This window comes from Callorhinus ursinus, unplaced genomic scaffold (assembly GCF_003265705.2).
Source record: "Callorhinus ursinus isolate GAN/ISIS: 27379988/994484 unplaced genomic scaffold, GSC_fseal_2.0 scaffold11, whole genome shotgun sequence".
Classification (NCBI taxonomy): domain Eukaryota; kingdom Metazoa; phylum Chordata; class Mammalia; order Carnivora; family Otariidae; genus Callorhinus; species Callorhinus ursinus.
The window spans coordinates 2,850,282-2,873,377 of record NW_027397073.1 but is presented as its reverse complement, the minus strand read 5'-3'; the positions used below and the strand labels follow the sequence as shown (position 1 = coordinate 2,873,377).

Genomic DNA, 23,096 nt, shown 5'->3' with positions numbered 1-23,096 from the left:
GCTCCATGAGCTGCAGTTGCTACGCTCTGGGCAGCTCATGGGTACCCCCATGCCCCCGTGTGCCCATGTGGAAGTGGATAGGAATCGTGGGCATTCCCCTTATCGCTGGGGAGACCCTGACTCAGGTAATAAATACAGGGCACTTCAGATAGTGTCTGGTCCAGAGAAATGTTCAATGAATACTACCTGTTATTAGTCAAGGACGTTTCAATCCAACTCATATTGCTGGTCGAGCAGATAGTCTATGGGTATGAAATGTTTACCCAAGAACAAGCAAATTATGTCTTTCAAAATAATAGTATATGATTAATCCTCCAAATAAATTTCTAGTGTGCCAAAAAAAGTTCTCTCTATCTGGGTGGATCATTATCTCAGAGTATATTTTATTCCCGTTTGGGACTGGATTTCAGTGTTGTCATGGAGAAAATGCTTCTGGTGGTCATGGCGGGCTCTCACACTTTCCACAGAGAATATGTTCATGTGCGCGTACCTTTTTCTTTTCAGGCTCCCTTGTAGGGATTTGAGAACCGTTAGCGGTCAGCAGCCTTTTTTCTACCCGTGATTTGGCTTTGCTAATTTCCACTGAATATTTTCGTTGCCTTTTCTTGGCTTAATCATTTTAACATGCCCAGCATTTCTTTGCAAGTGGTCTCTTCCCCAGAACCAATGGAGACAGAGAGGAACATGGAAACTGTGAAGTTGGGAGTTGAGTTTCCTTTAGCTGCTCTTAGTGAGAAAGGCTGTCCGGTGGGAACAGTTGGAATAGAATTTGTTTTGTCTTTTCTGTTCCACGAATGAATCTTTTATTTTCAGACCTTTGCCTAGAAACTATCGAAACTTGTACGTCCTCCAAGAATCCTACCTGCAGCTGGAGCGCTGGGTAGACTCAGGGCGCCACACGTGGCCTTCGCAAGAGATCGAAGGGCAGATGTCTTAGACTGATTAGGAATTGCTGTTTGTTAAATTTCTGAAGAGGAAAGTAGTAACTAGTTTAAGGGCCCTGAGTCCCCCCAAAAAAACCCCCCCCCCCCGCCCAGTTATGTGTAGCATCCTTTTAGCCTCTATTTCGGATCTCAGGGAGAAACAATGTGCAGCATGCACCAGGCTCGCGCCTAGACTGTGACTCCAGCGCCTCTTCCATCGTTTTAGCCAAGAGACTGCATCTCCGGCTCCACTTAAGGATGCAGATGGAGAGTGAAATCCATTCCCCTGCCGGATTCACTTCTCTGGGTGCCCCAGGCATCCCGGGCCTGCAGTCTGCCTGCGCCCCATCCCTGGTGTGCTCAGTAATGCAGCAGGATTTTGCTCCACCAAAGTGTCACCTGTCTAGGTGAGTTGTGCCAGTGTCTGTGTGAAGTGACAGCCGTCTTTGAGCGCCCGCATCTCTAACTGACTTCTCGTTCATCATTTGTGTTAGAAAGCTAACATTTTCGACAAAAGGTTGTTTCCTTTTCCCACACTTGTTTCTCCCCACCTCCTCCCCTCGCCCGCGCCCCTCCCCACTCTCTTAGCGCACCTGATCAAAACATCATCCCTGACAAAGGTTTCCTTCTCCAAATTAAATGAACCCACCTAGCCTGGGAGTTTTCATGAAGAAAGCAAGTGAAATGCGGATGTGCAAAGTTAATAAATCTGGTAACCGAGAGAACATTATTGAGCCTGGACAATATGATCTAGCGGTGTTCCGTCTCCTCACAGTTCCTGGAAAGAATGTATGGAAGTCAGTTCCGGGCCGTGATTCTAACATCTGTCCTGCCCCGTAATGGTAATTTGTAGAAGTAATGGAAACAGGTTAAATACCTTCCATTCTAATGTTGCCAGCAGGGATGAAAATGAACATTTCAACAGAATCATCTTGACAGGGCAGAGCGGGGAGGGGCCTGGACTGATTCACCTCCATGCCTTTGGTGGTGGAGCCCTAATGAGAATGCCCACACATATGCGTGTATAGTTCATTGGAGAGAGGGGAAAGGGCAAGGAATTCTCCGAGATTAGAACTGCAGCCCAGCCACGCCAGCGCGGGGCGCCGTGGCCCCCCACGCAGAGGTCTGCTCACTGCACGCTCTCCCTTCCGAGCGGCCGAGGGGGTGAGGAGGGGCGGGGCTCTTTCCTCCTCTCTGGTGGGTGGCCAGCAAGGGGTGCCTTTGGCTGGCGAAGCCCAAGGATGGTCTCACAGTGATTCTAGAACCTGGTCTCGAAAGCGCGAAGGGACAGAGGAGAACCTATGTTTTCCTCATTTCCCTGTAATTGTAAATGGTCAGCTTTTTGGATGTTTTCTTCTTTGCCTAAAAAGTCATTTTCCATCCTAGTTGTCAAAGAAGAGCCATTTTATTTGAGTAGTTGGTGCTATTTCACCTTTTTTCAAAAATTAGAAACTCGTTCCTTTTCACTATGTTCTATACACATGACTCGACGTCTAGAGAAAATATCGGGGCGTCCAGCAAGAGACATGTTCAGTTATGCGGGTGTCCCATAATGTCCTTGTCAATTCCGCTATGTGAACGTGGGTTAGTCAATGTGTTCTCGTACTAAAATGCTGAATGCGCACACTGTATTTTCCAGTATCACTGCCTTCCTCTGATCTAGACATTATTACTTCAGATCCAAGTGAGTTAAACATGGCAACACTGAGTTGGCTAGCCTGTTATATGAAATACCAATATCCGAATGATTCCAGATATTTAAATTGAGGGGCGGGGGGAAAAGCGGAGCATCTTTTATCTAAAGGGCACATCTTTCACTTTATATCAGGATATTTTGTTATCAGGTAGGTACAGACATGATGGGTGCTTGTTTCCTTGTGTGGATGGGTATTTTGAGTAACCTGCTAGATTTTGAAGCACGATGTAAAACTGACTTTTAGAAAGCAAGTCCAGTTCTGGGGAAAGCCTTTCTTCTCCTGCTTCAGCTTTTAAGGCAGGCAAGGCACCCACACTACTTTCTGTTCATCCATCTGAGGAGCAAGGTTCACGAGGAGGCGGAGTTTTGGAGCATTCACCTCCTATGGAATAGAAAACAGGAGGGTTCAGGAGAACACCTTTCTGTTGTGTGTAATTGGGTTGGAGATTAAGATGCAGGCTGGGGGTATATGAACCTAATTGCTCAGAGCCAGTGTTATTAAGACTCCAGGGAATTTGGAACTTTTCTACATTTAGCCATTAAAAAACAAATACAGCTGTCACTTCTCACCATTCTTAAAATGACTGTCGAATAGAGCAAATCTTGTTTTCTTGAAAGAAACAAAGATGTTTTTTTAAAAATGTTGGGCTGCAATTTGAGAAATAAAATTTTTATCTAATTTGCCAAAGATAAGATGTTTGTGCCTCATTGTATAATTACATTTGAGATGAAAATATTTTTTCAGACAATATGTGTATATTTACATTGTAAAGCAGCAGGGCACACATTGTTGGTGTCAGATTAAACTCTAACAGGGACCATATACATTGCCTTATGTCCACTTGCATTAGAATGCACAGAATTTCATGTTGCTTAAGATGACAGCACATCTTTAGGGACACATTGGCATCCAGAAGGCACATTTTATGACAAAAAATATTAACAAGTTTTAATTTTTTTTTTAAAGTGAAATCTAACCAAGATCTGGTTGTTTTGTTCCCATTTTGGGAACGATAAGGTCTATGTATTTTTTTTTATTCATTCACACATGCATACACACATGCACACATGGATGCACACGCACATGCATGCACACACCTGCACATGTTTGCATGCACACACATGAACACATGCACAACACAGTTCACATGCATGCACACACACACGAATGCATGCACGCACACACCTGCACATGTCCACACACACACGCACACAAGAACACACACACATGCACACACTGCACACATGAAAACACACGGACATGCACACACACCTGCACACAGTCACATGCACACACGCACACAAGAACACACACACATTCACACAGTGCACGCATGAAAACACACGGACATGCACACACACCTGCACACATTCATATGCACACACACACACAAGAACACACACACACATGCACACAGTGCACGCAGGAAAACACACGGACATGCACACATACCCGCACACATTCACATGTATAGACACAATGCACACATGAACACATACATGCGCACACATGCACACATGAACACACAGTGCACACCTGCACACACCTGCACACGTTCACATGCACCCACATGAACACACACACACACACGTGCATGCACATGCACATAGAGCTGGCAGCACCTTCTCTCTTGCCTCGCAGGTGCTGGTGTGTGCTTGTTCAGATGTTCTGTATGGCTGCTAGGCGTGTTCTCCCACTGACACCAGGACACACCGCGTGTGCTCAGAGTGTCACGCTCCACACCACGTGCTAGGCTCAGGAAGGGCGGGGGATGATGGCAAAGCTGTTTTGACACAAAAAAGTGGCAGAAGATGATTTGGAGTCTTTGTTTTATTTGATGGGGAGAAATGTCATTTATTTCTGTAAGTAATTGTAAAAGGAGAATTTTATACAGCAGCTACCATTTCCAAGCTTACTCATTCATCAGATTTTCACGAGGGGGTGGCGAGGGCGGAGGGGGACTGGCGGCGCCAAGTGGGGGGTTGGTGGAGCAGACACCACGGCGTGGGGCTCTTTCCTGTGCAGCAGTAGCTGCTCTCGTAAAATCTCCTAGGCTAAGAAATGGTATTCATTCCCCTTGTGAAGTATAGTGTTCTCATGGTTTCATCACTGGAAATAAAACAAATACTGTATTTTGGTACATTTGTACCCATGTGGATTTTTAGGAAGTTGTAGCTTGTAATGAAAACAAAAAATCATCACAAATAATTGCCTAAACTTAGGAGTTTTTATGAGTCAGTCTCTTTCTCTCCCCCTAGGTAAAAATTTTTACAAGGCATCTAGGAAAGCAATTATGAGAATTTACCGATAATAGTAGAAATAAACCCCATTATTATGATGAGAGAATGCTACTTTCAGTCATGGTAGTGTGGCTGTTCCTGTGATTCAGTCACCATGTTGTTACTCGGGGGTTTCAAGGAAGTCGGGTGTTATGTGGCCTGGTGTTAAGCTTCCAGTCGGGTTTAGAAATTCTTACGTAGGGTCCTGGGGCTCCTGCTGTATCACAGTGGCACGGGATTTATGTCTGGCCACAGTGTACTTAAGGATAAAATCTCCCCTGAATTTCTGGTATGAGTCAGCCTGACACCGACATCTGCAAGTCTGTGTGTCTCCCCGCACCTGATGATGTCATTGCCCCAACCCCCCAAAAGTTCAAGTTCCCGTGTCTCCTCTTCTGTCCTGTGCATTTGTGAGAATAAGACACTGGATTTGGAAGTGGGGACACACGTCTGTGACATGAGCCCTGGGTGGGGTGTGGAGGCTGTAAAGCCCTTTCTCTCCCTCCTCACTCACGTGTGTGTCCCAACACCCCTCTTTAGGGAAGTTGACTCCCCAACAGAAGACACGGTGGAGGAATTGTGGCGGCACACCGTGTCTCCTGGATGGGGAGATACTTGCTACTGGTTCTTCACGATGGCTCTTGTGTATGGTGGGTAGTACGAGCGCGAATAGGTGCTTGAGCTGAGTTACATTTCTTGTGTTGATTTCAGCCATTTGAAGAGGTAGTTTGTGCACAAGTCTCCCCTCCTGATTTCCAAATGTCATCTGTGAGGACGAAACTGACCCTATCTGATCAAAGTCTTTTCTGGTGTCGGTGGTCAGTAATACCAGGTTGGAACCCGGTGTTTTGGGCCTGGTTTGCTGATGTTGGATTTGTAGGCCCAGACTCGTCAGACCACCAGAGAGCAGTGTCTGTCCTTCCTCAGTGTGGAGGCAGGCACCGAAAACACGCGACGTCCCCATGCTTGGCATCGGGCATGCACCTGTTGGCGATGGCTAGCTTTTTAATTCATGGAACGAGAGAGCGTGTGCACAGTTTAACAACATACCATCCAGTGGTAGTGACACATACCCGTGTTTTCTCAGGTTCATAGAAGAATATTTGACTTCTTGTTCTTCTCCATTTTAAGTTCCTTTTTAATTTTGCAAGGTTCTCATACGTTTTTCCTCTTTTTCTTCCTGAGAAGAAAAAGAAAGAAGCCCCTGCTGAAAACCAGTGAAAGTTTGTGGTCTCTGTGATCAGGTTTAAGCTCTAATTCATGCTGCCCCACTGGTTTGGTTGCATTAATATAATGGGCACAAGGATAATAGCGGGTGTGCTTCTTGGGAGGAGCCTCGAAAGGGGGTTTCTTCTTTCTCATTAACGCGACACCGCATTCTGGGGTGGCGAGGAAAAGAAGGAATTACAGTTAAAGAAGTTACCTGTGGATTCCTAATTAAAATTAGAGATGGGTAAAAATTACAGGCCATTGTGTTTACAGACTCTGCTGTTCTTAAAAATGGCTTCTATTGGGTTTTACATAAAGAAACGATTCCAGTATTAATCAGATGGTGTAGCAGCTCAGTACAATAGTGATTGGTACCAGGCAATTAAAATCTGCCAAAGCGATAGAAAATTTTTTGCTCCTATCACATATGAGCAAAAGTGGCCTTTCAGCTTTGCTTGGCAGAGTGTCAACCTTCTTATAAAAAATCAGAACTTATGTTTGTAAATTAACATATATCCTGCTTGTCTGTTAATGTCCTTTTCAGAGTAGGAAGGGAGGAGCTCTGTTCCTATACCTGCTTTCTCTGCATTTTTTATTTCCCAGTATATTCTAACTTTTATCAAAACCACCTGCTCTCTTGGTAACAGAGGTGAAGTAACTTTACAAGTGATCAATTATAAATTTTGGAAGGAAGTGTGTTTTGCAAGATTCCACAATGAATTGCAGCTGTACATTTATCACTTAGGTGTGTGTGAGACCCTTTTGTGAATTGGCCCCTTGGAGGAAATGTATTTTGCTATAATGGCCATCTGTTCGTGGATATCACATTTGCCGGTCTAAAACCGAGTTTGGTGTAGATAAACATGTAATTTGGTACGATTGCATAGTTTCACCAGGTGGCAATACGATAGCGAAGTTTGGTATTTACCGTAAGCCAGTAACCAAGCAGGGACGAGACCTGTGTTTGATATTTGTCACTTTTTTAAATATCCATTTTCCTTATTCACAGCCAACTCTCAGTTATGCGTGCTAATGAGGAAAAGAGCTTGGATAAACAAAGCTTCCCAGCCCGATTCTTGTCATTCATTTCCACCGCCTCCCGCGTCGGGCGTCGGGCGTCGGGAGGAGCTGCTAACCAGGAACCCGCTTCTGCTCCCTGCGGGTTCCCACTGGCCTTCTGTGCTCTGTTCGCTGTTGGAAGGTGTGGTCATCAGGGGAGCTGCCGGAGGGCAGACAGAGGGGCCTGGGTGATGCAGAAGGACTAACTTCCTGAATGATTCCCTGGCCCGAATTTTGAGTGTGGTTGTTAAGTGCACCAGCTACCCGGTGCTAAAGGCCAGTGATGGGTCGGCTCTCATCGGGACAAACGTTCCTTATTTTGTTCTGACCGTTCAGAGGTTGGCAACAGCTTGTTAGGCGTGAGGCTAAGCAGGGGTGCCTCTGCCAGCTTAGGGGGACGGCCCCTGCATGCACATTTCCCAGTTCATTTTGCATCTGCAGGGTGTGAGGAGTTCGCAGAGGGGCCGGCAAGCATGGACTTGGGCTTGTTGAAGACATGCTGCCACCGCACTTCCTAGACCTCCCCCCCAAGCCCCCCAGAAGACACCAGTAGTTGTCATTAATGCGGTTTGGGGAAACTGAGGCCCTGACAGGTGGGTGGCTGTGTGTGTGGGGGCCACACTGTCCATAGGTGACTGGGCTGGGGCTCCTACCCGGGTGTCTCATCTGTCCGTCCTCATGTCAGGAAAATGATGGGCATCTGTCCTTCAAGAGGACGCCACAACAGTGGCCTCATTTGCCTGGACCCTCTAGAGATAAGCAGGTGGAATGTCACCCTCCCCCACCTACCCTGGCCTCCAGGTCCAGGCTACCTGGGTCAGCCCTCTCTTCAGTCACCCCTTGCACACACTCTGTGCACCTGCCATGTGTGACAGATGCGGCTCAGGGGGCCTTGTCTTGAAAAGTTGGTTGGCCCATTCCTCCAGTTACAGACGTGGTAAAACCAAAAGCCTCCTCCCCTGCCTCCCGCTGAAGCCCAGTGTCTGGCTGGTTTTATCAGGCACCGTGGGGTGGGTGTGGTGTGAGAATTTCCATCTTTAGGGCAGCCCTGCTGCAAGGTCCAGCTTTCTCATCCTCCCCAGGCCCAAACTCTTAAATTGAGACTCAGTAGGTTTTAGAGCCTTCTGAGGGCTCTGACCCCCGGGTGTGAGTGCTCTTGGCCTGAGCCCAGATTTGGAAGGCAGGAGCCATTGGGGGTGGCCCCAGGGGGCTTGAGCATTGCTTTTAAAGGGCCAGGTCAGTAAGCAAGGCAGAGAGGGTCAGAGCCCAGCCCTGGCCCTGGGGGAGCCTCAGGAAGGTCCCTCCATCAGCTGCCCAGGGGTTAGGTGGAGAGCAGTGGAAGATTAGGGGTCCTGTGCGGGGTGCGTCCTGGCCGCTGGTGAGCACACAGGAGGTGCTGCTCTGGGAACTCTGTGTTTATTGTCATCATTAGTGCTGGGGCCTTGGAGCCAAGTCAGCCCTTGAAAGTTCTGAGAATGGAGGGCAGAGGGGTAAGGGAGGCTGGCTTGATCGCTCACAGAATCAATCTGGAACATTCCATGGGCTCCCTCACACCTTCGTTTGTGTGGAAGCTGAATCCCGTACACCTGTTACAGGCTGTGGCCATCCCATGTGACCCCGAGTGTCCTGACCTGCTCCTCGCCTGGCGGGCCGGTGGAATCCTCCCCTGGAATGCAGATTACCAGGTTGAGTGGATGTGCTATCTTCAGAAGTCAGTTTTACCCTGCCAGTTTCATCCTAGGAGGGGGCAAGAAGACAACTCTAGGGTCAGAAGGGTGTCACAGCACGGGCACAGGGCAGGTGGCCCCCGGTTGCCCCTCTGGGTCCACGCTTCCCCCGGCCCCTTGTATGTTAGCATTGAAAAGTGAACTCATTCAAAGAATAGGTCAATGGGCTAAAACAACATGGTAGAAGAGCAGAATAGCTGGGGAGTATCAACTTACCAGGACGGATACACTGGAAGAGTAGATGGTGAAAGTGTAAACCCTAATGTTCTAAAACAGGAACGTTCTGGAAGGCTCAAGCGATGCAGCATGGTGACTGTTGATCTGGCGGGCTGAGGACCGACGGAGAGGCCCTGCCACCTGTGCTCGTCCGTGGGACTCGCTGGCCCTCTCCAGGGGGAGGCAGGACAGGGAACACCTGGGGGGGCGCATAGTCCAGGAGCAGGAGACCCTCTTGCCAACTGCAATCCCTCTTACCAGAACCCAGATACATCTCGGGGCGCCTGGGTGGCTCAGTTGGTTAAGCAACTGCCTTCGGCTCAGGTCGTGATCCCAGGGTCCTGGGATCGAGCCCCGCATCGGGCTCCCTGCTCCGTGGGAAGCCTGCTTCTCCCTCTCCCACTCCCCCTGCTTGTGTTCCCTCTCTTTCTGTCTCTCTCTTTCTCTGTCAATTAAATAAATGAAATCTTTAAAAAAATTAAAAAAAAAAAGAACCCAGATACATCTGCACCCCTCACTATTCCTGCCTCCCCTTTACTTTTTAACATGTTTTGAAAAACAGTAATTAACCAAGCCCTGTGCATATTTCTACCCCCAGGCTGAGCCCTGCCCTTCCCGGGCCCCCTGTTCCCAGGGTCTGGCTAGTGGCTGCTAGGTGCTCACCACAGGGTTGCTACCGGCTCTTTTATTCCAGGAACAGTATGAAGAGGCTAATCCTTGTTTGCTGAGCTGAAAACACCAAAGAAGATTTTGAAGGTAGAGATATTTATCAAGAGCCGTGTCACTCAACATAACTCATGGATATTCATTATCTAGAGAAAAACCACTATTCTTTTAAAAGAATTTTTCCCTTATACCATGTATGCAGTATTTGTTTTTAGCTTTTTTCACTTAAGGACTTTCCCCCTGTCATTAAAGATACTTTTTAATGCCTGAATAACAGCCCATCCTCGGAATAAACTACAAATCACTGAATTATCTTTTATTGTTGACGATTTACAGCGTGGCACATTTTGTCTGGAATGATACTATTAAGGACATCTTCGTGCATAAAGCTTTTTCTGTATTTCATACCGTGTTCCTGGCTATACGTCCAAAAGTAAAATGATTGGACCTAAGAGTGTCCACATCTCAGACTCTCTCCTTTTGCTTCTTTGGTGAGACGGTCTCCGTTAGACATGATGACTGGCGCATGAGAGGTGTTCTAAATACTCACTTCGGAATGGCTTTGGGTCACTCACGTCCACGGCATTTACTGGATGTACTCCCTGGTGTGAGATGCTGACAGATGAAGGAAATCAGCTTCATCCCGAGGTGGCTGAATGGAAGGACCTGCCCGGGAGTCAGGTAACCCAGATGTGGGTACCGCCTGGTTCCTTCCCTATGGGACCCGGGGAAAGCTGCTCGGCTTCCTCGTCGGCAGGACAGGCATCTCAGTGATGCTGCCCCAGAGGCTCGTGGGGTAGACGATGGTGATAAAACGAGCACCCCCCCCCCCCCCCACGGAGCAGCAGGCAGGGTGGCCTCAGCAGCGTGAGTGGAGTGAAAGCTCACGGTCTAAGAGGACGGGCAAGTAGACATCTCTCAATCCTTCGGGGGGATGGGGGATTTTGGCAGGGATTAAGAGAGGCATATGATGGAGGTGACATCTGAGCCTCCCCTTGAGGATAAGTGTTGTTCACAAGGTGGGAGTGGGGGGGTCCTGCCCTGGACCAGGTTGCACCCAAGGCTGGACATGTGGCAGGTGGAGGGGTCCGCCTGGGGATCCGTAGCCTCTGTGCAGGACATGGCTTTCGTGGAGGTTTTCGCTCTGGGATTGTGAGAGTGGGCCGGCCCAGAGGAAGGAGGCTGCAGGACGAGACGGCGAGGCCCGGCTGGAAGGCTCTGCAGCGCGTGCTGGGCCGTGTGGGATTCTGCATTATGGAGGCGGGGGCAGTGCTGGATGCAGGGCTTGGGAACAAGGACAACGGTCGCTTTTCTGGGATGGGTAACTTGTTTGGGATGGTTCATAACAACTGATTTAGGGGATTCCTAGTTCAGGAGAAAGTGTGCTGTTATTTGGGGAGGGGACGGGGGAACATTCTGTTTGCACATAATTGACTTGGGAGTGTCTGGAACACTCACATCACGACAAATTCATGTCATACCAGTTGGAGCTCCTTCTGTGTGCCAGACACAGGGCTGGCTCTGAAAGCATGCGGGAAGGCATGACAAAGGCCAGGCTTCAGGTGCCGTCCCCTGACGGGCCTGTGACCAGCAGACCCCGGGGTGGGGGTGGGACGCAGATGCAGGGGTCATAAGCTTGCGCTGGAAGACTCCTGGAACCGGTGAACACCGGCCTGAAAGAGACCAGAGTGCGATAGGCAAGAGCCACGGGAGGGGTGGCTGGCGGCAGCCGGTACACTGGCCCAGGGGCAGGAGGGTCAACACGTGCTGTCCCAGCGGCGTGGCTGGGGCAGGAGGGACCTTGACGCTGCCTCCCCACAGGGGCGCTTGGAAGGTGGGCATGCTGAGCCCGGGTCAGGGAAAGCAGGTAGGATCCGGGGCTTCAGCTTAGAGTGTGCTGGGGCCCCCTTCCCGTGAGTCCAGCGAAGCAGGCATGTTGGGGATCCCTCCCGGCCACACCCTACCTCCTGGAACACCATGGACGCAGGATCCAGGTGGGGGAAAGGCTCGCTGAAAACCCATACCTCTTAGGAGGGTTTCCTTGTGGAAGAGGCTGGGGGTAGCTCTGTGTGGTTCTACCTGACACTCTGGTAATGGCCACACTGGGGGTGTGGAGTTGTCCATGAAACTCATCGCAGCTCAACCCAGGAACTTCCGGGTGTAGACCGGACGGCCTGAGGAGGGATGGAGTCTGGTCTGATGACACTCCGCTCCACCGGGGCCAGGGGAGGGAGAGCCCGAGGGAGTAAGCAGAGGCCAGCTCAGTCATGTCTGTGCCGTTCCAGACCTGGAGAGGCCACCTCCCAGGGTGAGGGCCAGTGGGCAGGCAAACCCTAGCGGTGGGACAAGGGATTTCCCATCCGGGGTTCCCAGAGCCGAGACAGAAGTCCTTTCTTTATTCCGCACACACGGATGGGTGCCCACCGGCGTGTAGACAGTGGGCAGCCCTGCTTCCATCCAGTGAGGGAGACAGACCAGCTGACAGGTGACACAGGGGACAGACCCAGAGCAATGGGCCTCCCAGGCTGAGCCAAACGGGTTCAGATTAAAAGCTTTCCTTGAGGGACACCCGGGTGGCTCAGTCGGTGAAGCATCTGCCTTCGGCTCAGGTCATGATCCCGGGGTCCTGGGATCGAGCCCGTTGGGCTCCCTGCTCGGCAGGGAGTCTGCTTCTCCCTCTGCACGCCCCCCTCCTCCTCCCCCCTGCTTGTGTGCTCTTTCTCTCTCTTTAAAACAACAACAGCAACAACAACCCTTTCCCTGAACTTAGTTTTAATTACTTGCTGGGGCATGAATGTTGCTTTCACAGAAGTGGACAGCCCAAGTCTCGTAGGCAGGCTCCTCCGGTGGACCCGGGTTTGTGGAGCTGCCTGTGGGCGTGCCACTGGAGGTACTTGGGGACGGCCCTGCTGGGCCGGTGCCGGTGCCGGTGGGTTCACGCCTGCACCTTCCCATGGACTCTGCCCTGCCCAAATGCTTCAGAGCCTTAGCTGCCCCCATCAGAATCCACAGAGGTGGACCTCGGGGCCCAGGCCCAGCTTGCAAAGAGGTGGCAAGGCCGCCTGGGGCCCTTGGCTAAGGACCTGAGCTTCGAACCTTCGGAACCCCGGACCGTCCTAAACCTTTAATAGTTATAGACAAATGAAGATGACGTTCAACTCGGCAATCTTTTTTTTTTTTTTTTTCTGAGCTTTTCCTTTTACAGGAGGGCTGTAGGATTGTCTGGAGCATAATCCAGATGCCAGTGTGTATAGTTAAGTCTCCTGCACGAGTGGTTATTTTTCATGCTGGGGGGAAGGTACTAACTGTAATGGCCCCATTTGTTCGTGGACGGCTCTTCTGTGTGGGATTCCAGCTGTGAACCACGTGAGCGTTCATGCTCAGATGGCTTCATACCAGCGCCAGGGGTGGGGATGGGCCCGCGGTGTGTGCAGGGGTTCCGAAGGGTCCAGCTGGAGAGGCTGACCAAATGACCGAGTCGGTGGGATTCCCCGTGCGTGTGCGTGCGCGTGCGTGTGCATGGCTTGTGCGCGTCCTCGGGGCACTGTGAGTGCTCGTTCCCTCGAGTGCTCGCCTCTGCCCCAACCTGAAGCCGTCTGCTTGCAGGTGCTGGTACTCCCCTGTCCCTTCCTCCTGCGCCTGGCGTCCAACCCTTGGGCAGCTGGGATGTTCTCCGTCTCTCCTCCCAACCTTTCCTGAAGACGCGTGTGCTCTTTGCCGCATTCCCTTAGGATTGGGCTCTGATAACGTGATAATGAGTGATCATATTTAATGAGACACCCCTCTCGCATCATAGCAGTGCATTTTTCTAGGGGCTTCCTGGAAAATATCTTAACCCCAAATTTCCCAAGGCGTGCATGGAACACGAGTTCGGCTCGTTGTTTCCTCAAAAACAAAAATTAAAAAATTTAAATAAAATTATGTTGGTCAAATAAGTTAAGAGGTGGTGTGGGCAGTTAGTTCCCCTTGGGAATTAACAAGACTGGTCAGCTATTAAAGTATCTAAAATGTCCTGAAGTAAAAAAATCGGGTTTCATCTAACGATTTATGTGCCCTCCAAACCGCTCAGTCATGGGACACCTGTCAGTATCCTGGAGTTTTTCTCTGGAAGGTGACGCCTTCAACCCCAGAAGTCGCTCTGCTGCGCACCTGTAGCCTGAGGTAGGCTGTCGGAGCGCATACATACTGGCTCTGTTAAAATTAAAAAAAAAAAAAAATGGGGCGCCTGGGTGGCTCAGTTGTTAAGCGTCTGCCTTCAGCTCAGGTCATGGTCCCAAGGTCCTGGGATCGAGCCCCGCATCGGGCTCTCTGCTCCGCGGGAAGCCTGCTTCCCCCTCCCCCACTCCCCCTGCTTGTGTTCCCTCTCTCGCTGTGTCTTTCTCTGTCAAATAAATAAATGAAATCTTTAAAAAAATTTAAAAAAAGTTTTTATTGTGGTAAAATATTCATCACACAAAAGTTAATATTTTAACCATTTTGAAGTGGACAGTTCCATGTCATTAAGCACGTTCACACTGTTGGACCACCATCCCCACCATCTGTCTGCAGAGCTTTCTATCTTCCCAGCTGAACCTGTGTGCCCACGAACCACGGCCTCCCCCTCGCCCTCCCTCAGCCCCCACACACCCCATGGCTCTCTCTGTCCCTGCGAATGGGACTCCTCATCACAGGTGCTTCATCTACATGGAATCCTACAGTACGTGCCCTTTCCTGTGTGGCTCCTCTCCCTGCAGTGCCCTCCAGCTTCACCCACACTGCAGTGTGCATCAGTTTCCCCACTTTTCGAGGCTGAATACTATTCCATCGTGTACGTACACGGATTTGGTTCATCCATTCATTTGTCCACAGACATTTGGGTTGTTTCCACCTTTTGGCTCTTGTTAATAATGCTGCTTTGTACGACTGTGTGGTGTCCCCATGCAGGTGATGTCTGCACTGTCCAGGCAGGGGGCCGAAGGTGCTGTATTTTGGCCTTCTTTTTGGGGAAGACCAGAGTGTTTTTTATCGCTGGCCTTTGAGGAAGCTCTTTATTTACAGAAGCCGCTATGCTACTGTCTGTGGAATATCTTGCCCTGCAAGTTGACAGGTCCCACCTGATGGGGAGGCATGACGGACCTGCACGTCACTTAGGGAAGGAACAACCCCCAGGAGGAGGTGACCGGGCTCCCCCTCGGGCCCCGCTGCCCCGCTGGGTTGGCCAGACTGATGTTTTTAAGAAGGGGCAGATACTGGCCCTTTGGTGGAGGCTGCTTTGCTGGTTGTGTTCAGTCGGGAGGAGAGGGGTTACTGTCCTGCTGGAAACCTTATTTCCGCAGGAGCTGAAGACGGGATTGTTCCATAAAGCAGGGGGAGCCTCGCAGGCTGGGTGCTTGGCTGAGAAACATCTTTGTAAGGATCATGTAACTGCTGGGGAGGCCGCGTCCTTGAAGATGATTTATTTCTCCTCACTGTGTTTCATTTGTCTCTCCTAGCTTATGTTCCTGAGGAAGAACTGAAGGCAGCAGAAATAGATGAAGAGAACGTGGAGGAGGTTGGGCTGTCCCTGGACATCCCGGAAAGCGACTACGTGTGCAATGAGGACACGGACATCAAGGAAGCTCAGAGCTACCAGAACTCCCCCGTCAGCACCGCGACGAACCAGGACGCTGGCTACGGGTCGCCCTTCAGTGAGAACAGCGACCAGCTAGTCCATTTCCAAAGCTCTTCCTCCAGAGAAGAGAAGGAGGATCCACAGGGCCCAGACAGCGTCTCCTACCCCCAGGACAGCTTGGCACAAATCAAGGCTGTGTATGCAAACTTGTTCTCTGAGTCCTGCTGGTCCAGCTTAGCTTTGGATTTGAAGAAGTCGGGTTCGACCACCAGCAGCAGCGATGTGGGCCAGAAGGAGAGCTCCACCCCCGCCCCCACGCCCCCCGCCAGCACGGCGGGCACCACGGGCACCACAGCCAGCACCCCCAGCTCCGGTTCGGGCTCCGGCTCCGGCACCAGCGGCGGCGGTGGCTCCGGGTACGACTGGCATCAGGCCGCGCTGGCCAAGACGCTGCAGCAGACGTCCTCGTACGGTCTGCTCCCCGAGCCCAGCCTCTTCAGCACCGTGCAGCTCTATAGGCAGAACAACAAACTGTACGGCTCGGTGTTCACGGGCGCCAGCAAGTTCCGCTGCAAGGACTGCAGCGCCGCGTACGACACCCTGGTGGAGCTGACCGTGCACATGAACGAGACGGGGCACTACCGTGACGACAACAGGGACAAAGACTCCGAGAAGACCAAGCGGTGGTCCAAGCCCAGGAAGCGCTCGCTGATGGAGATGGAAGGCAAGGAGGACGCCCAGAAGGTGCTCAAGTGCATGTACTGCGGCCACTCCTTCGAGTCGCTGCAGGACCTGAGCGTCCACATGATCAAGACAAAGCATTACCAGAAAGTGCCTCTGAAGGAGCCAGTGCCAGCCATCACCAAGCTGGTCCCTTCCACGAAGAAGCGCGCCCTGCAGGACCTGGCGTCGCCGTGTTCCCCCGAGCCGGCGGGCCTCGCCGCCGACGCCGCGCTCAGCGAGTCGGCCAAGGACCAGAAGGCCGCCAACCCGTACGTGACGCCCAACAACCGCTACGGCTACCAGAACGGAGCCAGCTACACCTGGCAGTTCGAGGCCCGCAAGGCGCAGATCCTCAAGTGCATGGAGTGCGGGAGCTCCCACGACACGCTGCAGCAGCTCACCGCCCACATGATGGTCACCGGCCACTTCCTCAAGGTCACCAGCTCCGCCTCCAAGAAGGGGAAGCAGCTGGTGCTGGACCCCGTGGTGGAAGAGAAGATCCAGTCCATACCTTTGCCCCCCACCACGCACACGCGGCTGCCGGCCTCCCACATCAAGAAGCAGCCCGACTCTCCCGCGGGCGCCACGCCCTCCGAGGACAAGAAGGAGCCAGAGAAGGACAAGGCGCCGGCGGCTGGCGAGGCAGAGAAGAAGGTCAAGGAGGAGAGCGAGGAGGCCCCCGAGAGGTTCGAGCCCACCGCCCTGTATCAGTACCTCCGCGAGGAGGACCTGGACGACAGCCCCAAGGGCGGGGTGGACATCCTGAAGTCCCTGGAGAACACGGTCTCCACGGCCATCAGCAAAGCCCAGAACGGCGCGCCCTCGTGGGGCGGCTACCCCAGCATCCACGCAGCCTACCAGCTGCCTGGCGCCGTGAAGCCGCTGCCTGCGGTGCAGAGCGTGCAGGTGCAGCCGTCCTACGCGGGCGGCGTGAAGTCCCTGGCCTCGGAGCACAGCGCCCTGCTGCACTCCCCGGGGAGCCTCACGCCGCCGCCGCACAAGAGCAACGTGTCGGCCATGGAGGAGCTGGTGGAGAAAGTCACCGGCAAGGTCAGCGTGAAGAAGGAGGAGCGGCCCGCCGAGAGGGAGAAGGGCTCTCCGGCCAAGGCTGTGTCCCCCGTGGCCAAAGAGAATAAAGACTTCCCTCGCGCGGAGGACGGCGGCGGCGGCAAGGCGCAGCAGAAGAAGGGCCCCGAGGCGGAGGCGGGGAAGGCCAAAAAGGAGGGTGTGCTGGACGCGCACACCCCAAACGGCACCGAGCCTCTGAAAGCCAAAGTCACCAATGGCTGTAATAACCTGGGCATCATCACGGACCACTCGCCGGAGCCCTCCTTCATCAACCCGCTGAGCGCGCTGCAGTCCATCATGAACACCCACCTGGGCAAAGTGTCCAAGCCTGTGAGCCCGTCGCTGGACCCTCTGGCCATGCTGTACAAAATCAGCAACAGCATGCTGGACAAGCCGGTCTACCCTGCCACCCCCATCAAGCAGGCGGACGCCATCGACCGCTATTACTACGACAACAGCGACCAGCCCATCGACCTGACCAAGTCCAAAAGCAAGCCCCTGGTTTCCAGCGCGGCCGACCCCGTGGCGTCGCCTCTCCGCGAGAGCGCCCTCATGGACATCTCCGACATGGTGAAGAACCTCACGGGCCGGCTCACCCCCAAGTCCTCCACGCCCTCCACTGTGTCGGAGAAGTCCGACGCCGACGGCAGCAGCTTCGAGGAAGCGCTGGACGAGCTGTCGCCTGTGCACAAGAGGAAGGGGCGACAGTCCAACTGGAACCCGCAGCACCTGCTCATCCTGCAGGCCCAGTTTGCCTCGAGCCTGCGGGAGACGCCGGAGGGTAAGTACATCATGTCGGACCTGGGCCCTCAGGAGCGCGTGCACATCTCCAAGTTTACGGGGCTGTCCATGACCACCATCAGCCACTGGCTGGCCAACGTGAAGTATCAGCTGAGGAGGACAGGGGGTACCAAGTTCCTGAAGAACCTGGACACAGGGCATCCTGTTTTCTTTTGCAACGATTGTGCCTCTCAGTTCAGAACTGCTTCTACGTACATAAATCATCTAGAGACACACTTAGGCTTCAGCTTGAAGGATCTCTCCAAGCTGCCACTAAATCAGATTCAAGAACAGCAGAATGTTTCAAAAGTCCTGGCAAACAAAGCTTTGGGCCCGATAGGGGCTGCCGAGGACGATGTGGGCTCCACATTCCAATGCAAGCTTTGCAACCGGACTTTTGCGAGCAAGCACGCAGTCAAACTGCACCTTAGTAAGACCCACGGCAAGTCCCCGGAGGACCACCTGATCTATGTGACGGAGCTGGAGAAACAATAGCGCCCAGGTATGCGAGGGACCGCGGCACATTGCACTACACGTTGTCTTTGTACTGCACTAGGCCTGGCTGAGCCTCCGAAATCAGCCTTCCCTTTTGTTGCCGAGCTGGCTGTCTGGACCTTGGTTTTTCTTACACATATTTTGTAGTTATATTTATATGCTCTTTGTCCGATTGTGCATGTTATTTTTCTTTTTCCGTGAGTCAAAGTCTGACCTTTATTTTCAACATCTGTTCTTGATGTTAAGCTATCTTTTGTAGGAAATAGTGGGGCACACTACTCAGAGACATTTATTTAGCAGAAAAGAAAGACACAAATAACAATGATAAAAAGACATCCTAAAATTACAAAGTTGCCATGACAATAAAGGTCATAGAACCTAGTAGTGTCAAATTTAACCCTTTGAGGACTGCAATTGCATTTCTGTGCCTTTCACTCAAAAAAAAAAAAAAAAGAAAAAAGGCTTAAAGGCATTTCATTCAGATCAAAAGCTGTGTCAGACACAAAACTTATTTAATAATTAAAAAATGAGCTTTTTATATGCAGAACTGGTTTGTGAAGGAAACATGCATGCAGCTGTTGGAAGATAGAAAGTTGTCTAGGACTCGTGGGGTTAGGAAGCCACAGTTTTACACATTGAAGACAAAAAAAAAAAAAAAACCACAAAACAAAAAAACCCACCAATACCACCACCACCACCACCACCACCACCACCACCACCACCACCACCACCACCAAACACCCCAGTTGCCACTATGCCCAGACCCTCTGGATGCTGAAAAAAATGCCACTTTCGGCAAAAAAAGTATGCAAGCTATTATTTAAAAACGTGTACAAATGCTATTTCTTTTTTCCTGTAAAATACTGCGGTTTATAGTTATTTACAAATGTAAGCTTTGGTATAAGCTGACCTTTCTATAGCTGCATTGGTAAATGAAAAAAACATGGGGCAAACGGAGTCCTTTCCTTGTAAATTGCCAGCATCAGCTTAAACCCCCTATATGTTACATATCGTACCATTTTAATCTATTCAACTTTCTTTGTACCTTCTGGCTGTATGCTTTCTCTTTTAACTTTTTATATTGTCATTTTATATTAAATTTCTGTGTATATAATGTAAAACCACAATTTTTGAATAAAATTTAGTTCCTGCAGCTTGATTTAAATAGAGAAATTTTACTGGCACCTGCATCTTTCCAGATGCATGTATATCAGACAAAAATAAATAAATGAAAACAAAGCAAGCAATGCACTATTAATTATACATTTTGATGTTCTATCATTAATATTGTACAGTACATTTTGGTTCACACAATTAAATCCACTGTTTTCTCAAATGTAAAATAAACCCACAAGCAGTTCTTGATTTACATAGATTGTCATGTCGTCATTATATTGCCTTCGAGAAGTTATTTCGGCAGCAAGAGGTATTGCTCATGCGATCAACCAACAAAAATTCTATTCAGAATCCTCGTCTCATGATTTGTGTGCCAACGTGCTTCCTTCACATGATAAGTATTGCATTTTTTTCAATGATAATTAAAATTGTTAACTCTGCTGGGTGCCACGGATGACTGAGTTGAGCCACTGAGCGATGGCTCTTCTGTATTGACACGGACTGAGGTGCTTCATTCAGAGGATCCTTGTGGACTGTCTGAAGACGTTTACAGTTATCCGTAGTGTGAATCCAGGGCCGCAGTGAGGGGATAGAAGGGTACGTCTTGCTCTAAAGGCAAAGACCCTGGGGGCCTTGGAACTAGTTCTGTGTTGCTCCAAAGAGGAAAGCCTGATTTCTGTACTTTTGACACTGCACAGTTTTGGAAAACTGAGCTGCTCTGTGCTTCCGTGTTGGGGACCCATGTGCCTTCCGTGGGTCCCTCCGGAGCACCGAGGGGCTCCACCGAGGACACCACCAGGACTCCTGGCGTGTGAGCCAGTGACTCCGGAGCCCTCAACTCCAGGGCTTACTGCTTCTGTCTGCATTGAGGGGAACACCGACGTCAAGGACCCCAGCCTCTTTCCTCTCCAGAAGTACTTCCTGACATGAGCAGGAAAATGTCTTTTTCTACCTTTTGCTTCAATTTTCATAAAATTATATCCCGAGAAAGGTTAGAAGGCACGGCGCTCCGCTCAGAAGCCGCAGAGCGCCGGCCAGGATGGCTCTGTTCCTGCTAATGACTGGAGGAGGGGCAGGTCGGGGCGCCATGTTGACACAGTCTTTGTGCTGATGCCCAGAGCGCCAGGGAGGCTTGCTACAGTTTTTCCCACTTTTTTCATTGGTAAATAGCTCTGTCCTTTAGGAGCTTCAGCCATTTAGACATTTCGGTTCAATTACTGGGCGATTATGTACTTTGGGCTCAAGGGGTGACAGAGAAGAATCACAATGAGGCCTATGGCAGGAGCAGGGGGTCTTTGCATAATAATCCTGTGAAGTCATATCTGTTTTACCACAAGCCCCCAGGCACGTGGTTCTTCGGGGTCCCCCTGTGGCAGAAGAGTCAGAAGAACAGGGCGGTGTGTGCAGGGAGGTCGGAGGCCCAAGCAGGGTCCGCTGGGTTCCGTCCCCGCGGGCAGCGGCTAAGACGTTTGGAAGCTGCTCGCACTCGAGTCCTGACCGCTGGGGCTTGGGCGCAGAATTTGGGTTTTCCTTCTTATTTTCTTCTTTTTCTAATTCACGATCACACTGCTATCTTGTCACCGCCCCCCGGTTGTCATGGACCGGTGGATGGGCGGCTGAGTTGTCTTGCTACTACTACTACTACTAAAATGGTGGTCCTAGTTCCCTGTATGGGGCGCTTCCTGGTGCCTGGGACTGTTCCGAGTTCTTCACACGTGTTCCTGCGCTCAGGCCTCACACCTGTGTGCAGAGGGTCTTGTCATCGCACCCTTGCTTGCACATGAGGAGCCCAGCACAGCAACTGCCCACGGTCACATGGCTTGTGGATTGACAGAACGTGGGCCCAGCTCTCCATCACTCCCTTTGACCTGCCCCGGGTGGGACCTGCCCCAGGTGCCTAGGTGAGGGTGTGGCAGGGAAGCGCTGGGCATCTCTGGGATGGGGACCACAAGGAGGGCTGAGTGGTCAGGTAATGCTGAGGAACAGGATGTGAGCAGCCACCCTGAGCAGCCCGCACTCTTCAGGTCACCTCCCGCCACAGCCCTCATCCAGTCACAAAACGGGACAGTTCTGTCTTCTGTTGGATCTGAAAAGTAAGTTGAAATAATGTTTGTCTTGAGGGTGTAGCAAGTTCCGTTGAATACAGGTCTACACAGTTATACAGAAACTCAGTTTGTATAAGTACGGATAGAGAGATTGACTAATCCCGGGAAGAAATTGGCTACCTCTGATTTGAGGGTTTCCTTATAGACATTTCTGTTCCTTCATCTGAGTTTGAATAAACGTGCCTACCTCTCCTTCATCTCCTGCGTCCTCGGAATGGACTCTGCACATGGCATTGTGTTCTCTCCATTTCTCTGTGCTCCTCTCTTAACCCAGGGAGTAGGTCTGCATCTTCTGCAGCAGGAGGGCAAATGGCCCCAAGCAGCCAGAGAGAGCTGGCCACCCGACCCCCTGCTGGCAGGGGGCTGTGGGGGGCTGGGGAGAAAGTACGTGACGTGGCAGTCCAGCATTTCCGTCTGGTTAGGCTAACAGTCTGCACGCATTCACATTTGCGGCCTGAGTCTTGGGTATAATGACTAATCCAATATTTTTTTCCTGTAAATGTGGGACTTTTAAAAAGTTTGAGATCTTCCGTAGAATGTGGTTTGGGTGGGGAGGGTCCTTGTCATTTCATCAATATTTAAAGAGATATAAAACCTGTAAAATATTGATAGGCAGTAATTTAGGGGAAGCAGGCTGTTAGGCACTGTAGGTGAAAAATGGTTACAAACTTTAAGATTTATGTCCCTGCATTCCTGTGTTTGGTAATCTTTGAAAAGCTGTTAACATTAGCGTAGATCATGCCTAAACTCCTTCTGAATTCTCAGAAACCTGTGCGTACACACAGGCTTCTTTTTTCCAAGGTGAAATTCTTTGTTATGCACTTTATTATTATTTCTCTGAAGGTGGTGGGAACCACTGAAAGCCACTTACTGAATTGTAAACCTAAAAAAACACCAAAGGGTAACATTTGGGGAGCATTTGTACTTTTTATGTAACTATATTCTTATAATAAGTCATTGCAGAAAACTCGCAACACAGAGAAAGAAAGAAAAAGTAACTGTTACCTTCATCTAAAGGAAAATCACTGTTAGAATTTTAGTGCTAAATCTTTTCTCCGGGTTCCTAAAACACAGAGATCGTACTCATACTCTTGTACTTTGCTTTCTTTACCTGATAGTAGATAATGCATATTTTCCCATTTTATCAAAACTTTCTAATCTTACTGAGATGGACTATACTTAATCAATTCTCAGCTAGAATTTTAGAAAGCAACCTTAGATTCCTCTCACGTTTTCACTATTCCAAATGAGTACAAAGACCACTCCCCTCAATATTTCTGATTATTCCTTTTTTTAAAAAAATATTTATCTTAGAGAGAGAGAGCACAAGCGTGGGCAGGGGCAAAGAGAGGGAGAGCGAGAAACAGACTCCCTGCTGAGCACGGAGCCCGACGAGGAGCTTGATGCGGGGCTCGATCTCAGGACCCTGAGCCGAAATCAAGA

The 23,096-nt window shown here is 50.6% G+C and overlaps 1 protein-coding gene across 1 annotated transcript in view; it reads left to right on the top strand.

Annotated features, from left to right (window-relative positions):
- The window catches only part of TSHZ1 (teashirt zinc finger homeobox 1), a 76,070-nt gene extending 56,269 nt beyond the window's left edge, over positions 1 to 19,801 (top strand). Inside the window, exon 2 of the mRNA XM_025886658.2 lies at positions 15,248 to 19,801. Within this exon, the coding sequence (XP_025742443.1) occupies positions 15,248 to 18,432 (3,185 nt within the window). The 3' untranslated portion in view covers positions 18,433 to 19,801. The remainder of the gene's footprint in view (positions 1 to 15,247) is intronic.
- Positions 19,802 to 23,096: the final 3,295 nt, after the last annotated feature.